The sequence below is a fragment of the Hoplias malabaricus genome, chromosome 6 (genome assembly GCF_029633855.1).
Source record: "Hoplias malabaricus isolate fHopMal1 chromosome 6, fHopMal1.hap1, whole genome shotgun sequence".
NCBI lineage: Eukaryota > Metazoa > Chordata > Actinopteri > Characiformes > Erythrinidae > Hoplias > Hoplias malabaricus.
In genome coordinates this window covers 29,028,332-29,047,836 of record NC_089805.1, presented here as the reverse complement: position 1 = coordinate 29,047,836, position 19,505 = coordinate 29,028,332, and the positions used below count along the sequence as shown (strand labels likewise).

The 19,505-nt window shown below is 38.0% G+C and overlaps 3 protein-coding genes across 3 annotated transcripts; 2 read left to right on the top strand and 1 right to left on the bottom strand.

The window, feature by feature from the left end:
* The first annotated feature begins 4,425 nt into the window (after window positions 1-4,425).
* Window positions 4,426-5,325, top strand: cldn35 (claudin 35). The gene has a single exon (XM_066674323.1). The coding sequence runs from the start codon at window positions 4,639-4,641 to the stop codon at window positions 5,323-5,325; it is 687 nt and encodes a 228-aa protein (XP_066530420.1). The 5' UTR covers window positions 4,426-4,638.
* Window positions 5,326-5,608: 283 nt separating this feature from the next.
* airim (AFG2 interacting ribosome maturation factor) lies at window positions 5,609-11,278 on the bottom strand. Its single transcript, XM_066674324.1, has 4 exons — window positions 10,468-11,278; window positions 9,894-10,073; window positions 6,723-6,841; window positions 5,609-6,624 (listed from the first exon to the last, which is right to left on the bottom strand). Exons 1-4 carry the CDS (start codon window positions 10,734-10,736, stop codon window positions 6,584-6,586), a joined length of 609 nt encoding a protein of 202 aa, XP_066530421.1. The 5' UTR covers window positions 10,737-11,278; the 3' UTR covers window positions 5,609-6,583.
* Window positions 11,279-11,344: 66 nt separating this feature from the next.
* On the top strand, window positions 11,345-15,190 carry cdca8 (cell division cycle associated 8). Its single transcript, XM_066674322.1, has 11 exons — window positions 11,345-11,490; window positions 11,631-11,742; window positions 12,582-12,710; window positions 12,853-12,890; window positions 13,008-13,083; window positions 13,166-13,227; window positions 13,420-13,499; window positions 13,593-13,688; window positions 14,461-14,590; window positions 14,752-14,838; window positions 14,919-15,190. Exons 2-11 carry the CDS (start codon window positions 11,649-11,651, stop codon window positions 14,952-14,954), a joined length of 828 nt encoding a protein of 275 aa, XP_066530419.1. The 5' UTR covers window positions 11,345-11,490; window positions 11,631-11,648; the 3' UTR covers window positions 14,955-15,190.
* The last annotated feature ends 4,315 nt before the right edge of the window (window positions 15,191-19,505 follow it).

Below are 19,505 nucleotides of genomic sequence, written 5' to 3'. Positions count from 1 at the left end.
ACGCTGACTGGCCATGAAATGCAGAGATCATGCGGACCCATGCGGAGGTTAAACAATCTGTCAGTGTACACACCTTTCTGAAAGGCCCCAGAGGTTGTAATGCCATTAAGCAAGAGGCCTCACTAACAAAATACCATGAAGACCAAGGAGATCTCCAAACAAATCAGGGACAAAGTTGAGGTCAGGGTTGGGTTATTAAAAAGTTATCCAAATCTCTGATAATCCCAGAGAATACATTATCATCAAATGGAAAGAATGTGGTACCACAACAACCCTGCCAAGTCTTCACTTTTAACCTAAAATAGTGAAAAGTCATAATATCTGAGAAATCAGTCTGTTTAGTGCAAGTGCGGAAGCTACAGATGAATAAGTGACAATCGAGCTCTAAGATGACATTGTAAGAAAAACTGATCAGACTGCATAAAGGAAAGCCGCATGAAACTATTAACAGTGAGAAAACCACAGACCAATCCTATGCATGAATACTGTTGTCTGGGCTCAAGCTCATTACATTTACATTTACAGCATTTAGCAGATAATCTTATCCAGAGTGACTTAGAAAAGTGCTTAGTGTTCAGACAGAATGTGTATCCTAGGTTAGAGTCCAAAATCCCCTTGAGCTCAGAGACTGCCAGACCAAGGACCAGATGAACTTTAAACTTTAAATTGTGGTGTATTCAGTTAAGTTCATGTTTCAGTTTGTTTTCAGGGGGAAAATAACACAGTTTATACTGAATTTGGGGTTTTCATTAGTTGTCAGTTATAATCTTCAAATTCAAAGAAGTAAACACTTGAAATGTATCAGTCTGTGTGTAATTAATGAGTATAACATACAGGTTTCACTTTTTGAATGGAATTACTGAAATCAACAAGCTAGCATTGTAAGATGTTTCTTGGGATTTGGCAATAATCTGAAACCACAATTACCCACAAATTTTAGATATTCATTCATTCATTATCTGTAACCGCTTATCCAGTTCAAGGTTGTGGTGAGTTCGGAGTTTACCTGGAATCACTGGGCGCAAGGCGGGAACATACCCTGGAGGGGGTGCCAGTCCTTCACAGGGCGACACACACTCAAACATTCACTCAAACCTGTAGAGAACACACCAAACTACTCATAGACATTCACCCGAGGTGTGACACAAAAACCCAGGATCCTGGAGCTGTGTGACAGTGACACTTCCTGCTGTGCCACCATGCTGCCCTTCAGTTATTCAATAATTACTTTTTTTCAGTGAAAGCAGGAATTTTTCTGAAGTCATTTGGGGTATCATCTCGGGATGATTTGTGTACCTCCTGTGGTACAGAACCATGGGTCTACCTTAAGCAAATGGGCCACTTATATTTATACATCACAACAGGGGTAGCTCAGCCAAATAGGGTGCCTGGGGGAGCCCAGGAGCGATATACTAAATCTTACCTAATGTTCCTATTACAGTCCTTAATATATATTTATTTATTTCTAATGCAAATGTCAATAGAACCACCTAGTATTCATTTGGTTTAACAGCATTATGTGACATTGTAGTTTGCCTGCCAGCTAAAGCAGAAGCCCTGCACTTGCCATGTGTTTTCAGCTAGGCACACAGCATAGGCAGAGCTGCCACCCTATTTTTGCACTGAGGAGGGTTGTCTGCTACTGTTAGTTTGCACTGCCCCTTATCTCTTGTGTGTGAGGAGAGAGAATTTTTTCAGCTGTTCTTAATTATAAATTAATAAATAATTAACAACGGCTGAACTATTTGGCTGTATTCTGAATGACATACTACATACTAATTAATTTGGCTAAAAGTAGTAAGCAGTATGCGACCCAACAGAAAATTTTGCAGTACACTAAAAGACCCCTGATGGCGTACTACTCTGCTCAGTCTTTGCAGTGTACAGTGGAGCTATCTTCATGGTTTTCTGCATCCCATCATGCACTGCAGGCTCACCAGCTCAGCCTGCTTCATTGATTTAGGGTTGTGGTGAGGTTGAGGCAAGAAGCTAGGCACCAGCTCACATCAGCTCTTCCTGGCTGCTCCCAAGGTGTTCCCAGCTTCTTTGCTTGCCCTGTTGCCAACACAAGACGGAAATGGTTTAAGCAAAAAAGATGATGATGTATATAACATAATTCTATACTTGATGCCTTTTTTAATACTAATCAACAATGCAGAAAATAATAAAAATAATTTCAAAATAATGTAATGAGGTGGTGTATCCAAAGTTATGTATGTCCAAATTTACTATTTTTAAGAGGTAATTTTGGTGCCTCCCTCACCATGGTAAGTTTCTACCCCCTGGGCAAGGCTTTACACACAATGAAACATTTCTGCATGGATTTGATTGCAATTAGTCACAAGAATATTGTATGGTTAGATGCTGATGTTGAAGAACTAGTTCTGGATCAGACACACCACTGCAACTCATCCCAAAAATGTTAAGAGGTTGCTCTGTCGTTCCAGAAACCAGTTCCACTGCCCCACACCCTAATGAATTTGGGATTTATACCTGTCAATCCCACACTTTCCACTGTGACCTTAGTGCAGTACCAGTTTAGAACTTACCTCCTGATTATACATATCTATCCGCAGTATTCACATTATTGGTTCATCAATTATAAAGACACATTTATAAACCTGTTCATGTTCTATTTCTCACAAATGAGTAAAAATGAAGATATTTCTGTTAACATAAACCCTACTTGTCTTGTGCTGATACTCAGGGGAAGCATGAATGAGCCTGTCTTACTATACCTCTGCTCTCCATCCCATCTTTTGTGTTCCCCCGCCTGCACCTGGCCCTCCTCTCATTTCCTGTGTCCTGGTCTGTTGTCATGACCACTGTTGCCAAGGAGAGGGGTCCACATAAGAAAGGAAACTTGAACCAGGGATCTTCTAACCATGATATTTAATTCATCAACGGATACAATATCAGTGTCTTTTTGTGTAAAAGATAAGAATGTTTTCCCCATTTCTGACACTATTTAGTTTAAATAATCAAAATTCAAAAGGGCAGCAAGCACAAACAATTTGATCATTTAAACTAAACAGTGTCAGAAATGTAGAAACTATTCTTCTCTTTTACATAGTAATTGTATTTTAGAGTTATATAATTAAAGATGGCCAATTTTTCTAACCTATAAAAACCTTTAAAACCTGCTTTTTCCATGGACATACTGTTTTTGAAGGGATTTTTAAAAATAAGTAAAACAAATTAACACAACTTATCAGGAGGAGTTGCTCTTGGATTTTTACTAACTGTATTTTGTCACAAACCTAGATTGTGTTCTATATTTTTTCTCATTTCAATAAGGTTTTCTCATTCAATAGGGCTAATAACCCTAACCCTCCCTCTCACTTTCCACTAAAACGGTTTAAACACATTGTTTCGTGTCCCACAAAAGAACCGTGAAAGCATTTTCCTAAACAATCAATTTCAAAAACAAACAAAACAAATGAGCAATTAATCCAAACTGCTGAGGGCCACTAAACTGTCTTTGTGCCAACTGATCCATCTACAGACCATGCTCTCTCTCCCTCCCTCCTCTCACTTAATCTCCATTCATTTCCCTCTCTTTCCAGGATCAGACTGCTGGTGTCCAGTGGTTTCTGTCTTTTAGAGATGGCAGTTATTAGCAGAAGGTTTGCTGGGTGTTTTAGCAGATGATAACAAAATTGAAAGGACCTACAGCTTAAAAGCTCTTTGTTGTACCGGAGAATAGCCTTTCGCCTTTGTTTGTCCTGAAGTGGAATCTGGCTTGGCGCCCTCTCTGTATACTCTGGCTTCTCTTGACACGACTCTTCAGCACACAACAGAATCCTCCTCGTCAAGCCAGGTGACTGGAGAGAAGTCCATTTCTCCACACTTGCTCAACTGACCTTTCACTTCTTACATATGCTGTTTTTTTAAATATATATATACCATTCACACTTGCTGCAGTGGACTATCCTGAGCCTGAATGTAGATTTTGCATTTCTTCCATCTTTTGATTACCGAATTCAGTTACATTTTGTAACATTTTATTGTCAAGCTACTTCTTTCAAGAGTCTGCCGTATTATGAACATTTGGACAAAGTCTATCTTTGATTCTTTTTCGGAGTGGAGGTATCGAATTTTATCTACCTGACCCGTCTGAGTAAGGCAACACCAAACCCGGAGGAGCAATTCATACACGTGTCCCTACGACAAGCCTAGAGATTTCCTTACAGCCTGAAGCAAGAAACCAACTGCTAGACACCTCAGAAGCAACTCTGGATGACCAGGCATCCTTTTTCTGAAGTTGATTAAGTCTGGCACACTTGAGAGGATTAATAATTCTTTAGATTAAAGAACAAAGAAGGAGCAAATTTACCTAGTGAATATCCAGGACAGAAACAAAGAAAAGGTCTTTAAAGTGGTTTGGAGACAGGATCCATCGTAACCTGTTGACGCACTGAGGACGACCATAGGATCTGCCTGGAAAAAAAAAAAAATTCAAGATAAGAACTGGAAGGAGCTGGGAAATAAAATAACGTGTAATCTGACAACTCTTAAGAAGAGGGAGTGGTGAAGGGCCTTATCAGCCCTTAATATTCATCAGCTCGACCAGCACCAGGAGGAAAAGTGTCGTCCCGATTGTGGCCCGAGGAGGCGTGGTACAGAGAGGGTGGCGGGATGGTGAACACAGGAATGCAGTTGATAAGCTTTACTTGTGCCGTAACTGGCTGGGTGATGGCCATTGCAGTGACAGCACTGCCACAGTGGAAGGTCACAGCCTTCATAGGCCCCAACATCCTGACTTCGGAGATAGTGTGGCAGGGTATCTGGATGAACTGCATCTACCAAACCACAGGCCACATGCAGTGCAAGACTTATGACTCCTTGCTGGCCTTGCCTCCGGACATTCAGGCAGCACGGGCATTGATGTGTGTTGCCATCTTCCTGGGCTGGCTGTCCTGCACTGTGTCCTGCTGTGGCATGAAGTGTACCACCTGCGCCGGGGATGATCGCCATGCCAAGGCTGGCATAGCGCTGTCCGGCGGGGTGCTCTTCATCCTCACAGGTCTGTGTGTGCTAATCCCTGTGTCATGGACAGCTAACACGGTTGTGCAGGACTTCTATAACCCAAGTATCCCAATCCAGAACAAGCGCGAGCTGGGCCAGGCCATCTATCTGGGATGGGCAGCTGCCGTCATCCTCATGATCAGCGGTGTGGTGCTCAGCAGCACCTGCCCACACATGGAAAAAGATGCATATAGGAGGGGCTTTCCAGGCCGCAGCTTCCCTAACACCAGGTCCCCTGCCATGGATCCTCCTAAACCAATCACCACCAACAGCCTTCCGCTAAAGGAATATGTCTAAGGTATAGGAGCAGGAGCTAATATAACCTAAGAATTTATTGAGAGAAGAACAAAATACCACAATGTCATTGGCGAAAAAAGTTAGTGAGAGGCAGTGGATCCACACCAGTGAAATGTTCTTGTCTTGCACAATAGTTTCTTCTGCTTCAGCATGCCCACTATTGAGAGGCATCTTTGTTGATTAGTTGAATCAAGTGTGTTGGAGTAGGAAAAACACCAAAATAAGATCAGATTCAGGAATGGCTCAAATTAAATTTAATTTAAAGGTTTGAAATTGCATGTCATTTTAAAGGCAACATCAACTGGAAATAAATACATTTTTTTCTGTACTGTACATATTTTTAACACAAAACGAGTGAACACTGAATACTAATCAATATAAATACTGTAGTTTTAGAATTGCAATCTGTCACAGTTTTTGGATTTATATTTTGTTCATCTTTGAAGCATTCAACATTTGTGATGTTAGAGGTACATTTTGTTTATAAATAATCAACAGTTCTATTCATCATTCAGGACACATCTAAAATTTCAAAAGCTTTATTTCCTGTTATAGAAAACATTGGCTCCATAATTCTGTACACAAAAATAAGGAAGCTCTCAGAGTGGGCAGTGGGAATGAGTGAGTTGTATAGTAGTATGACAGTGACTTCAATGACCTTTCATTGGTATCCTAAAGTATTTTTATTGTTTTCGATTTATTTAATACTGTTATGTCCTCATTGGGATATGATTAAAACTGTACAGTATTTAACTCATTTATTTATGTTACATTATGTTGCATCCTGACAGAGACTGAACCATTGATCAACTCTTATAGTTGTTGTGAATCATTTCTCATCTGTGATTAAATTTAGTCACTATTTTTTTCCACAAGAGAAATATCCAAAAGTGATTGTGTAACAATGTTTGCTGTGAGTGGTGTGATTTCATGCTTTTTTTTTTTTGAAACATGATAGTTTTGAGAAAGTGTGATAAATAAATTTGTCTGAAAAACTGAGAAATCATTTGAGTGTTTCAGATGCTATAAATGCAAATGATGATTGCACCAATCCATAAAGTAAATCATATAAAAATCATTTAATAAGAGTCTGTGCAGTTCCTACTGGATTTAGATCTCATCCCACATGTAGCAAGTTCAATATCCACACACATGCATGGATGCATGCACTTCTTAGTTACAGCACAGACTCACACCTTTTCCAGTCCAGAGCTTGTAAATATGTGACCTAACATTGGAAAAAAAACTCAAGAACAATTTACTCTGACTCCATGAAGAAGGACACTTGAAAGAGTGCATCTGAAACAAGAGAGAAAATAAAAAAAACATTAAGTATTTTATAAGATAAACAGTAAACTAAACAAAATGCTTCTGTATTTTACTTTTGACAGTATTACCAGAAATTCTGTCTTCTCTCAATGGAGCCTCTAAAGATGCCCATCTCTTTGGTGCGGTCTCCATAACTGTGAGGTCCTCAGGCTTTAGCATCTGTAGCAGGTTTTTCCTTTGGATATATCTAAGAGTATGTAGCTGAGTACAAATACAACAGTATACTACTGCAATTTGAAGGCGAATCCCATGTTTATATTTTAACCCTGCACATTGATTTTCAGTGTTATCTTGCCCCTTGGAACTGCGTTACAAGTTGTAGTGGTTCAAAAATGTAAAATATATAACAAAATTGGACAAACCTTCACTCTCTGTGATCTGAAGCTGAATTCTGCTGCTTATTCTGATGCTATTTTTTGTGACTTCCAGTTCCACAATAAAAGCCAGGAAGTAACTGTTTCACCATTTAAAGTGGAACTCAAAATTTTCTAGCTAACTACCGAGACATCAGCATACTACTAGCAATATTTTTTGCTTGTTATGGAATAAAGGGACATAACGCTTCAAAACTACAGTAAACCAAGATAATACAATAATTATTATAAATTTTAAAGGACAAAATACAGACATTTGCCATTTTATTTGGTGGCTTGCACTGCCAACTTGCCAGTGATTCACAAGGTATTCGTAGCTCTTTGTTTGGAGTGTGCCCATGAAAAAAAAACTCCATTTGGAGGAGTATATAGCCTTATCCCTCTTTCCCTACAAGAACTGAGACACAGCTACCTCTAGGCAAAACACAGCGTTAAGCTAAGTGCTAGGAGTAACTGGTGAAATGGGATTCACTCTAAAAGATGTGCCATGATTAATACAGTCACATACTTTTCTGATCTGGGCCTTGTCCAAAAAGAACATTAAGGTAAAGATATGGTTTGATTGGGCAATTAGCCCTTACAAGTCACTCCCCTAGCACAAATATTATGATCCATCTAGCTAACACTAGTCTTTCTCCAGATAATCTAAAAGGTAGAAACTGCATCTTTGCAATCAATTTCCTGTTGCAATAGTTAAATAACAGCTGAGCAATAAAAAACTCCCACTACATCAATCTGAAAATGTAAAAGGCAACACAGAGTAAAAAGGCTAGATAAGGCTTTTTTTTCATTTGGTGTTCAGGGCCTATGGCTGTGGTTGATGGCATTGCTGATGTTGAAAGTCATTAATTTGTTCTCTGTAACCGTTTCATATTATTCAGGATCACTGTGGGTCCAGACCATACCCAAAGACACTAGGCGCAAGTCCAAAACAGGACTCAGCCAGTCACTCACACACACACAACTGTGGACAATTTTGATTATTATGAATATGGGAAGAAACCAGAGTACCCAGAAGAAACCACCACACACACCTAAATCTAAGTTGTCTTTCAAATTAAAGTAATCTAGCTCCTCAGGGCTCACAATGAAAACTTACAAATTATTTCTCATGACTGTCTTCTTAAAATTGAATAAATGTCTGCTGTATTTCACCAGTACTGCTCCCCTCTCATAATAGAATGGGCCTTCCTAAAATGGGTGATGCTTTCAATTTTTTGGAAAGTCTTCAGACACTTTAAACATTGTGTCAGGTTGAGCTCATATAAAATAAAAAACAATTCCCCCCATATTGTTTCACCTAAACACATATAATGAGAAAACAATCAGAAACTTAAAATATTTGGCAGATTTATTATAAAGGAAAGCTTTTTACAAATTTTTTAGACCCTTCAGTCTCTCCTCACTAAAAGACACAAGAATGCCTGCCTGAGGTTGGCAAAAAAGCACCTAAAGAACTCTCAGATTTTGAGAAACAAGATTCTCTGGTCTGATGAAATCAAGATTGAACTCTCTATCCTCAAACTAAAATTAGTTTCATGTCTAAAGGAAACCACGCACTGCTCATCACCTGCCCAATACTATCACTACATTAAAGCATGGTGGGGGCAGCATCATTCTGTTTGGCTGTTTTTAAGTAGCTGGGACAGGGGGTGTTTTTAGTGGCTTTGTCAGGGAGACTAGTGGGGGTTGAGGGAAAACTAAACGGAGAGAATTACAAAGATATTTTTAATGAAAACCTGATCCAGAGCACTCAGTACCTCAGATGAGGCTGAACATACTATTTCCAACAAGAAAAACACCCTAAGCACACAGCCCAGCAGTGGCTTAGGGACAAATCTGTGAATGTCCAAGTGTGGCTCAGCCAGATCCCTGACTTGAACCCATTCGAACATCTCTGAAGAGACCTGAACATGGCTGTCCACTGACGGTCTCCATTCAACCTCACAGAGTTTGAAAGTATGGCAGAAAAGTGTCTAATACAAGTGTGCAAATTATACGCAAGAAGACTGGAGGCTGAAATCGTGATCAAAGATGCTTCATCTGTACAAGTACTGAGAAAACAATCTCTTAAATTGTAAAAAGTGAACAATGACAAGGCTAACATAGAGCTGTTTTCCTGTCTAAGCAATCTCACTTGCAGTATTTCCAAGTCTCACACTGAATAAAGCCAGTGCCTACTCTGTTGCTCACCTGAGCCTCACACTGAACAAAAAAAGAGCACTGGGTTATGCATCCATGTTGGCCCAGACACACACTTTTTGTGTCGCCAATCCACCTACCAACGTGTGTTTTTGGACTGTGGGAGGAAACTGGAGCACCCAGAGGAAACCCACGCGGACACAAGGAGAACACACCAAACTCCTCACAGACAGTCACCCGGAGCAGGACTCGAACCCACAACCTCCAGGGCCCTGGAGCTGTGTGACTGTGACACTACCTGCTGCACCACTGTGCCGCTCACGGTATTTCAGAGATTCTCAAACACAGTTTGTCTGTCTCAAGGATGTGCATTATTATGATAGCATAAACAAAACTTGGTTCACCAGAGATAGAGGGACATCAGTCACTCAGGTTCATTAGAAAATTAAGACCACAACCACACCGTTCTCAGATATCCGATGAGAGCATTTTGGTGATTTTTAAAAAGTTTTATCATGTCTGTTTGTGTTTTCTATTTAATTGCTTTATATAACACCCAATTTTGTATTATACAAAAATCATTATAAAATGTGTGTGTTCCAGGGCCTTTTTTAAGACTCCACAGCACCTATATAACGAATAAAGAGCTGCAGGGAAGCATAGTCGTGTTTGCTGTTCCCAATTTCATTTCATCATATGAGATTTATAGCAGAATAAGGATACTGAACACGATAGTAATATTCCGCATCTTGAAGCCATCCCAGCATGTCAGCGATAGATGGTGAAGCAGCAGATCTGGAAACACATGAGCATAGATCAAGGGAGTCTGCTTTCTGCTCGTACAACTGGAACACTGCAAACACCTGTTTACTGATGGAGTCCTTCGTTGCTTGAAGAGCATCCCTATAAAATCAGATTTTAGAATGAGGAAATTCATTGTTAAATGTTCATTCTAAACGTCCAAATGTTTGGAAACATCTTATTATGCATGAAAATCTATGCCTGTACTATAAACAATGTATTGCCTACACCCAGATCGTGTACAAATAATTACAGTTTTTAATTATTTGGGTTTTTTTTCACATGGTCACAAACACAAACTAATACACCTGAAATTAGAAGAAGTGTTTCAGCCCGGTAGTGGAGCCAATCAAGGTAGATGCACAATCTGTTTAATTCTACGGGTTGTATATCAAATATTTATTATAAGGGGAAATATTCCTGTAAAGTCACACTGCAGTCATGTTTAACAGAATAAGCTATATTCTCTTTAATAAGAACAAAAATCATTACTTACGTCTTTTCACTAAGTCTCTCCAATATAACCTCTACAGCCTGAGTGAGCTTGTGCTGAAGTTTCGCCTGAAGGTCTATGAACTGGGAGAGAGGGGTGTTTTTGAGCTCTACTCTCTTCAGCGCCACCAGCTGTTCACCCAGGTTTCCCAGAGAATTCACTAAAGGCAAACACTCTTCAAGAATTGATCTCCAGACGTTTCTGTTCGCCTCTAAATTATGAAAACATTTCCTGAGCTCTTCATACATCACCAGTAGAGCTGGTTGAGTCATTGTTCTTCTAAATAACAATCACGTTTACAGCAACATGACTAGCACGTAAATATTGACGTTATCCCCTTAAGGAGAGCTCGTCTTTTATCTGTCTTGCCGATAAATGTGAACTGTTTTGTGCGCATAAATACATACAGATACTAGCTGATCGACAAACAAAGTATAATCTTTATAATATGATGTAACTTCTACTGAGAATATACCACTCGACCCTTCTAACCGAGTGTCCATGTGGTCCGTGTGACACTACTCTGCACCACCATTCTTGAAACATGGGTCCGTCTCGATCTCAAGAGTTATGTGCCTCCCTATGTCCTCTGTAATGCACTACGTAGGTAATGAAATAAAGGTTTCTATTCGTCAATATTGTATAAGACAATTTAAACAATAGAGTTTATATTCAATCAGAAGTTTCACGACTCCCGTTTTACACACTAGTGCACCATTTAAATGTAGAATATACAATTTCAGCACCTAAATAGTTCACTATGTAGGGAGCTGGACCTCCTTGCATATTCGTCCTTTATCGAAGACTTGACCCAGTAATAAGCTCTGCGGCTATTGGTTGAGTTATTTTGTGGGTCAATTGATTGGTCAGCAGCGTTCGTGTTGGTGACGCGCACAGATAGCTATTCGCTGATTGGTCAAGCAGTTATTTGGTGAACGGATTTGAAAAGCGTCGTTTCCAACTGCTGCGGAAAGGAGTGACGAATAAAGAAGTCAGAAAGGGAAAACAGAGAAATTAACTTACCAGGTAACTAGTACACATGTTGTTATAAATGTAATTCGGCCTTGTAAGCAGCCGGCGGGTGTCATAACATGATTCAAAGGCTAATTATATGCTGGCAATTATTTGCACTCTAATGGACGAGACTTGTCTCCCTCTACTTTCAGTAAACCCAGAGTGAAGCAATGGCTCCGAGGAAGAGAACCACTAACGCTAAAACCAAGAAGAACGTCAAGATGCCCAAATTGGAGGCTTTTCTTATGGACTTTGACGACGAAGGCAAGTTACTTACTATATTTTAAATATTAAACGAACGCTGCGTAATATTTCTACTTTAAAAACATTGTGATGCTACGGTGACTTAGAGAAGCAGATCCTCTGTCGTTGCTTCTCTGGGCGCACCCCTGCACAAACGGCGCTGTTTTTTAATTTTTGGATTTTTTTCGTTTGTTGTGTATGGTAATGAGAGTGGTAGGACATTACCATAAAATTGGGGAGAAAACCAGGCCTTTCTGTGATTGGTCAGTGTGATATTGATTTCTCTGCTCTGTGAGTCGGTGTACAAAGGTATTATTCGATGTTCAGAAAAGATGATTTGTCTTGATCAGCTTCGTGGCAGAAAAAAAGTATTACAGGTTCTCTGAGAGCTGCTGGGTAAAAGGAGCATCAAACATGCATTTGGCTGTTCTCCAGTCTGATGGCATAGTCCTACCACTTTCCTTACAAGACACAAGTCAAGTAAAGAGCATTTTTACCAAAAGAGCACAGTTTACAAATGTGACATGGGGTCAAAGGTCCTTACTTATAGTTTAACGTCTAAATGAGCAGTACTAGTGTTGACAGAAACAATAAAACAGTTTAAATACCACAGTTTTTATTTGAGCTTTGTTTGAGTAATGAGTAGGTCCCCAGTATGGCAGCTGCTCTAGTGTGGTGTCAACTGCAACCTGTGTATATATACACACAGACACACCCCAAATTGATTTAGCTTCAAACAATCATAAAGCTGAACTGATAAACGTTACCTGGAGTGAGTACCCCTTGTTGGGTTAATGGTGATTTTTATTTATTTATTTATTTATTTTAAATACCAAACCTGTGGTTGTTTCTTTATGCAGTGCGCACCATAGTCAAGAGGCTGCAGGACAAGACCAACAACCTGTTAAAAGATGCAGATAATTTGTACAACATGGCACTGATAAAACTGCCTGTGGCAGTGCGACAGATGAACTGGATTCAGTATTGTGGTATGTACAGCATAGCAATAGTTATCATTTTGATATCAAAAAGATAGTCATATCATTTGACCCATTAATACAGAGCTGAGTGGATTTCGGTGTGGTCACATACAATTAATGTATGGCACTCTTTACACTCCATTTTTATTAGGATCAGAAAAGCCACAAACTCCAGTGGATGAGTCAAAGGTAAGTCTCCTCTATCTGTTTTTGTACTGATACTGGTGTTTTTATTCTTTTATGTTTTGTTTTTATTGTTCTTACACGTCTGATGCTTTATGTTGGTCCAACTGTCACCTTATTTAGCAAAAAGAGGTGGCTGCCCAAGTGGAGTTGGCTATTGCTCAGGATCACACAATTCCACCCAAGTCAGCCAAAAAAGGTAACTTTCTTCCTTTCTTTTCCTGCTTTTAATTATTATTTTGATATTGGTGTTAATCAGATCTGATTGTTTTTAATGACAGCTGCAAAGACCAGTGCAAACTCAGAAGATGAAGAGAATCTTGTACCCAAGTCGACAAGAAAGGTTAGTCCAAGCAACTGCATTAATTCTGTCACTTTTCTAACCCTGTATACATGTGACTGCACTCAGTTGTATGTTAGTATATCTATCTCATGCTAATATTTTATAATAAATATGGTTTGGGTACAGTACAGGCATTCCCAGGCCAGTTCGGTGGTGTTTACAAAAGCCATTAACTTGTCATGTTTACAACAGGGACGAGCAAAGAAAGCACCATCAACCTCCAAGAAAGCCAAAGCTCTTTCTGTCAACAAACAGAACAGTACTATTAGAAAGTGAGTCTTTTTTATTTTATTTTTTGCATTGGTTAATGGCCTATTTTGATGATGTGTGTTATGTATGTGTCATTAAACACATTTTGTTTTAAGATCCAATAGGAAGCCGTCTGCCACTCCAGCTAGAAATTTCCTTGACTCCTCTATGATGGGTCCAACCCCACTCATCACACCTCGCTTTGATTCCAGGTACAAATGTGTTTTTTTTTTTTTGTGTCCTTAAGTTCTTAATTCTGATACAGGATACTATTTTTCTTGAATAGTTTTCACATTTGTGCTGTTCCAGTATGTAAAGTGGACTCAGTTTCCTTGCCCCTTTGAACAAACCAAAATGGTAACCAAACTCAGACCGTACACTGAGGTGGTCTTAGATTGCTTTGTTTTTTGTGATCTGCCTGATTTCGCAATGTAAAAAGAAAGAGGCCCTGTTCTGCGTCATGTTTTATGACCTCAATGTTTGCTGTATATAGTGATAATTTTCATAGTTAAAACACACCATACGCTCTAAATGGGATTTGGGGATTTTTGTTGGATCTAAGGAAGATGCAACAGAATGCAATTTCAAAAATTATATATATGGCAAAATCAGAGCAAACTGAAGCTGCTGAAACTGGACACCTCTCTCTTGCTCTTATACATTTCAGCCAAAACATTATAATTAAAAATAACTTTTGTGATATGTGGCTGCTGTATTGAATTCTCAGGTTTTACTATTTTTTATTTTTTTCATTTATATTCTTAATTTGCATATCATTTAGTGTTACAAGCAAATCATGCCTTTGACTTTTTGTTTAGAACATGTTTGGAGGTAGGTTCCTTTAGGACACACGTGTGTTTTGTTGTTAATGAGTCTTTTACAAATCCCAGAATGAACAGTGAATGCAGAAAGTGCAACGAATGGGAGTTAAATAATTACTGTAGTATTGTAAACACTGGCCAAAATGTGCTGTTTCCACTATAGATTGCCTAAGACCCCTGCAGTGCGCATTCCTCGTCACAGAGAGAAAGTTTACAGCATATCTGTTAATGGATCTCCTATTGCTGGATGCAGTGAGGACATTGTCATCAATATTCCTCTGGGCAATGGAGAGGTTGGTTATACTGTACCATTTCTGAATTTCTGTCACAGAGCTATGAAATACAACATTGTTTTCTGTGTTGAGGGAACACTGATGAACTTTTTTTTTTTTTTTCCTCAATAAAATGTTAACAAGTAATGCTTGTTAAAATATAATATATTCTGTATTTTCAGTGTATTCAGCTGCTGGCTAATGAAATGGATTCTGTTGATCTGGGGGCTCTGGATGATAAGGCAGTACGCAGTATCAGACAGCTCCAGGTATGCCCCTTTTTTAAAGATATATAACTACTTTGACAAAATTGTGTTGCATTTGTATAAGCATTTTTCTTTCTTTGCAGACTCGACTCACAAACCTTTGTGGAACATCAAAGTGACCTGATCATCTTTCTTAATTTCAATTACAGTTGTCACCTCTGAATTTTTAGTCTTGTTAATATTGTAACACTGTTTTATCCATTGCATCTTCTTTTGCTTTCTTTTACATGTCTCCTCATTTACTTTTTGTTAGGAAAGTTTATGGGCATTTTATAATGTACATAGTTTTACTTTAAGTAGGTTTCAGTTGTGGTGTTTTTCTAATATGCTGTAAATATACACCAATGGAAATGGATGCTTTTCTGTTTTTGTCTTTATACTCCTTTGTAACTTTACACAAGGCATATGTTTATTTCTTTTACCTGATTTTAAACTTTGAACCAGTTAGTGGTCAATACACAACATATAAAGTGTAACCTTTGATTTTAAATCAAGTGAAAATGGTATTACAAAACCTCTTACAGTGGGAGAAGAAGGAAGCATGAAACTTGTGTGGTGTTCTGCAGTGGGAGACTTCAGAATGTACCTTTTAACAATAGAGTAAATGCATGTACATGACACTAATGTTAAGATAAATGTTTAATAACATTAGCCCTCTCACACATTGAAGGTTTGATCCTACTTTCCTGTTCATGACAATCTGACATTATTCAATACTATTTTGTGACAGGTTACGCAAGTTACATTAAAAGATACCAGAGTGACTGTTACTCGAGTTTGGAGGTCTTCAAACCACAGCCCATTGCTTTCATATGACCGGCCCCTTTAACTACAGCAGTAAAGCGTGTGACCTGGCCAAGGGCATAGATTTTGGGTAGGGTCGTAATGGACATGTCTCTAAACTACTCCCAGTGACTACAGAATTGTCCCTCGCAATCTTTTTGGGTGAAAATCACAATGCAACGCTCCGTCTGTGTCTAGTCAATGTATTTTGTACAAACAGTTCAGAGTTCTTTCTGTACTCCGAGCCCACACTGTTCACTGTGGCTGTAAGGAGACAAAGGGGTCTAAACACGTGGCTGAGTAGGAGGCGCTGTCCACTTCGGGTCTCATTGATTAAGGGACTGCTATTAGTTATGATTCAATCCAGGTCTTTTGTAGATTCAATATATGCACTTTTCAGCGAGAAGTTTACCCTGTGCCCTCACAATCAACTTAGATACACAAGCGGAAACTGCGGTCCTTGTACTCCAGTGATTTACATTTTCGAAATATTAATTTAATTAATAATACTTTAATTTTGTTAGCTTACGAACAAAATAAAAGTTGTCTTATACTACCAAGCTAACTCTTAGTAATGGGGTGAAGTTTCCTGACCTGCACTCATTGTTGGGTAAGTGGGTCAAGGAACAAACTAAGTGGTCAATGTTACAGTGGCCAGATATCGTCATATAGCTTGTGGGGAAAACCCAGCGTGTATACAAAAGAAACACTCAAGGTATAAAATCTCGATGTCAGGACATTGAATACCACGATCTGATGGATGCTTGTGTTTTATGGATCCATGTACTACTGGAGTCACCTCCTCTTAGAAAAGCTTGGTTAAACTAACCCCCTCATTGTTTTGGTAGCACTGTATGGAAGCAAATCTGTCTCATCAGACTTTGAAATATTACCACCTTTGAATTTGTAGCACTGAAATTATTTACACCTCTGAATATTTTGCTTCAAAATTATGCATCTGAATATAATTGCTCTTGAATAGAACTCGTGAATTTTCAAGAATACATTTTCATTGTTATTATTTAAGATTAATAAATTCAGATAAAATTCAAGCTCAAAAAAATTTCAAACAATATATTTTGAAGTTGCTCAATATTATCTCTTTATTTTCAAAGTGTCAAAAATCTGAAAGGCTCATTGAAAGCACACTATAACAGACTATTGATATCCTGAATATGAAGAAATTTTACTGTGGAATTGTTTTGTAATGGCCCTGTGAACATAGCGTGTGAAAATTAGATCACCCCATGAAAGCCTGTGTCTTTTTAAACATATTTAAACATATGTACATTTGAGTTTCATTTGAACAGCACTAAGAAATGGAGCTTATACAAATAAAATTGAAGAAATTACTTATAAACATAGGCTGTACAATGTAATTGTCTTTGGCAGAGAGGATTTGGCCATTTTTTCATTGCACTGAAATTATGCATCTGAATATAATTGCTCTTGAATAGAACTCGTGAATTTTCAAGAACACGTTCAAATTCGGTAGACGAAATTCAGATACCAAAATAAGAGTTACAAAAAATTCAGACACACATCTGGGATACAAAGGATGAGCAATCGATTCATTTGGATTTTCTCTTTCAAATACGAATACAACTTCCATACCGTGGAAAAACTACACGTTTAGCTTCCTTCCGCGGATATTATCTCTTTATCTTCAAAGTGTCTCAAAAATCTGAAAGTCTCACTAAAGGCACAATATAACAGACTATTGATATCCTGAAGATGAAGAAATTTTACGGTGGAAATGTTTTGTAATATTTGGAAAACACAAAGGCCCTTTATTTTGAAATAACACACCAGAATAACACTATTACGTGAGTGACATATTCAGGTGGTGTACATTCATTCTGCAGTGAAATTGTTTTGTTCAAACTAACAATTTCCCTTTAATAATTATTTAAATTTGAAATTAAAATGACAGTGATGGAACGACACAAAGGGCCTTTATTTTGAAATGACAGCCAAGAATACCATGATATTAAGTGAGTGACATATTCAGGTGGTGTACTTTCATTTCCATTCAGCAGTGAAATTTATCTGTGTATACTGAAGCATTCCTTTTAATAACTATCTAAATTTTGAATTAAAATTATAGAGATAGAAAAACACAAAGGGCCTTTATTTTGAAACGGCACACCAGAATAACTTGATATTAAGTGACATATTCAGGTGGTGTATTTTCATTCAGCAGTGAAATTGTTTTGTTCAAACTAACAGTTTCTCTTTAATACTTATCTAAATTTGGAATTAACTTTAGAGAGATGGACAACACGGCCTCTATTTTGAAATGACACATCACAATGACTTGATATTGAGTGACATAATCAGGTTGTGTACTATCATTATGAAGTGAAAGTGGTGTGTGCAAACTGGAGGTTGCACAATTGCAAACCCCCATTTCTCCGCACCCCATCGTCCCAAAAATATTGACCTTAAGTAAAAATCTTATGTAAAATATTAATATTTGAATTGTTAATTTTATTATACCTTTTTATTTAATTTACAAACATAATATTCCAATGTTTTCACTGACCTATTTGATTGTTTTTTTAAACAAATTACGTATTGATGCCTGAAACACACCGAAAAAGTTGGGACAGGTAAAAAATAAGCAGGAAAAATTCAATTACACTGATCTGAAGCATTACACCAGTGAGTTCTAGGCCCCATGTCATCTGAAATGAATAGAAAGACTAGAAATGTGTTCTGTGGTTAGACACGTCCATGTTTCAGCTTGTTTTAGGGAAAATCGCATGTTGTATTCTATGTTCCAAAAATAGAAAAAGAAAATCCAGATGAATGAAAAGTGCAATAATGATGATCTGCATTTATGGAATGTTACCACTGATGCAGAGGGACAGCCTGCCCTGGATGGATCTGGATATCTTTTTTGAATGTTTGGTGCATCATGAAGAGGAAAATCTAATAATGGTCACCAGAGTTTACAACAGCTCAAATCAAGAGTGGATAAAAATTCCACTTGCAATACTGCAGCTATTAGAACCTTCAATTCCCAAATGGTTGAAAAGTACAATTCAATGAAACGGTGAAGTGACCCAGTGGTAAACATTCATCTGTCATAGCTTTGAATTTCAGGTATCAATTTTTGAAGTCATGTAGTAACACCAATTTGGGAGTAGGACCACACCTGAAAGCAAGAATGTTTGAACTCATCCCTTTATATACCCTGCAAACTCATTTATAATTGCAAACTAATTTCTGTGTTGGACAAACTCAGTCCCTCCTCCATCCATTCTCTTGTAATCTTCTATCTGACGGGTGTTTAGCTTTTCACACATTCCAAAGCCGCCCTGAACACCTGACCAAAAATATAGTTCGCCTCCCCATTTCAGCCTTCATGGGTATGGTCTGTACTACCAAAATGTATTTATTTATTTTTAAAAAATACAATTAAATTTGTCAATGAAAACAATGAAAAAAATATTTGTTGTCCTTTTGTCTGTTAAATAAAGATTCAAATTACAGGTTTCAGTTGTTAATGCCTAGAGTGTCCCATCTATTTTAAAAACAGGGTTTGTCAGTAGTTTTTGTCAAACTATCAGGTTAAACGACTAGTTTATAATATCTAAGGCTGACTTTAATATGGTTTGTTGTTTAATTTTTTTTAAAGTAAGCGTATTATATTAGTCCATGTTACAACAGCCGATCTACCAAAGGTCAACATAGACCACACAATGCTCAGTTAATCATTCAGCTTAGAAAATAAATTTGCCGTTTTTAATTCCTGCATTAAAATTAAGAACTGAATCCTCTGCAAACAAATTAGTCATGAAATCTAATCACATGTAAATGTTAAAATTTTTGTCTGAAAAAACATTTATTTGCTAATGAATATGCTGTGTTATAAAGTATTT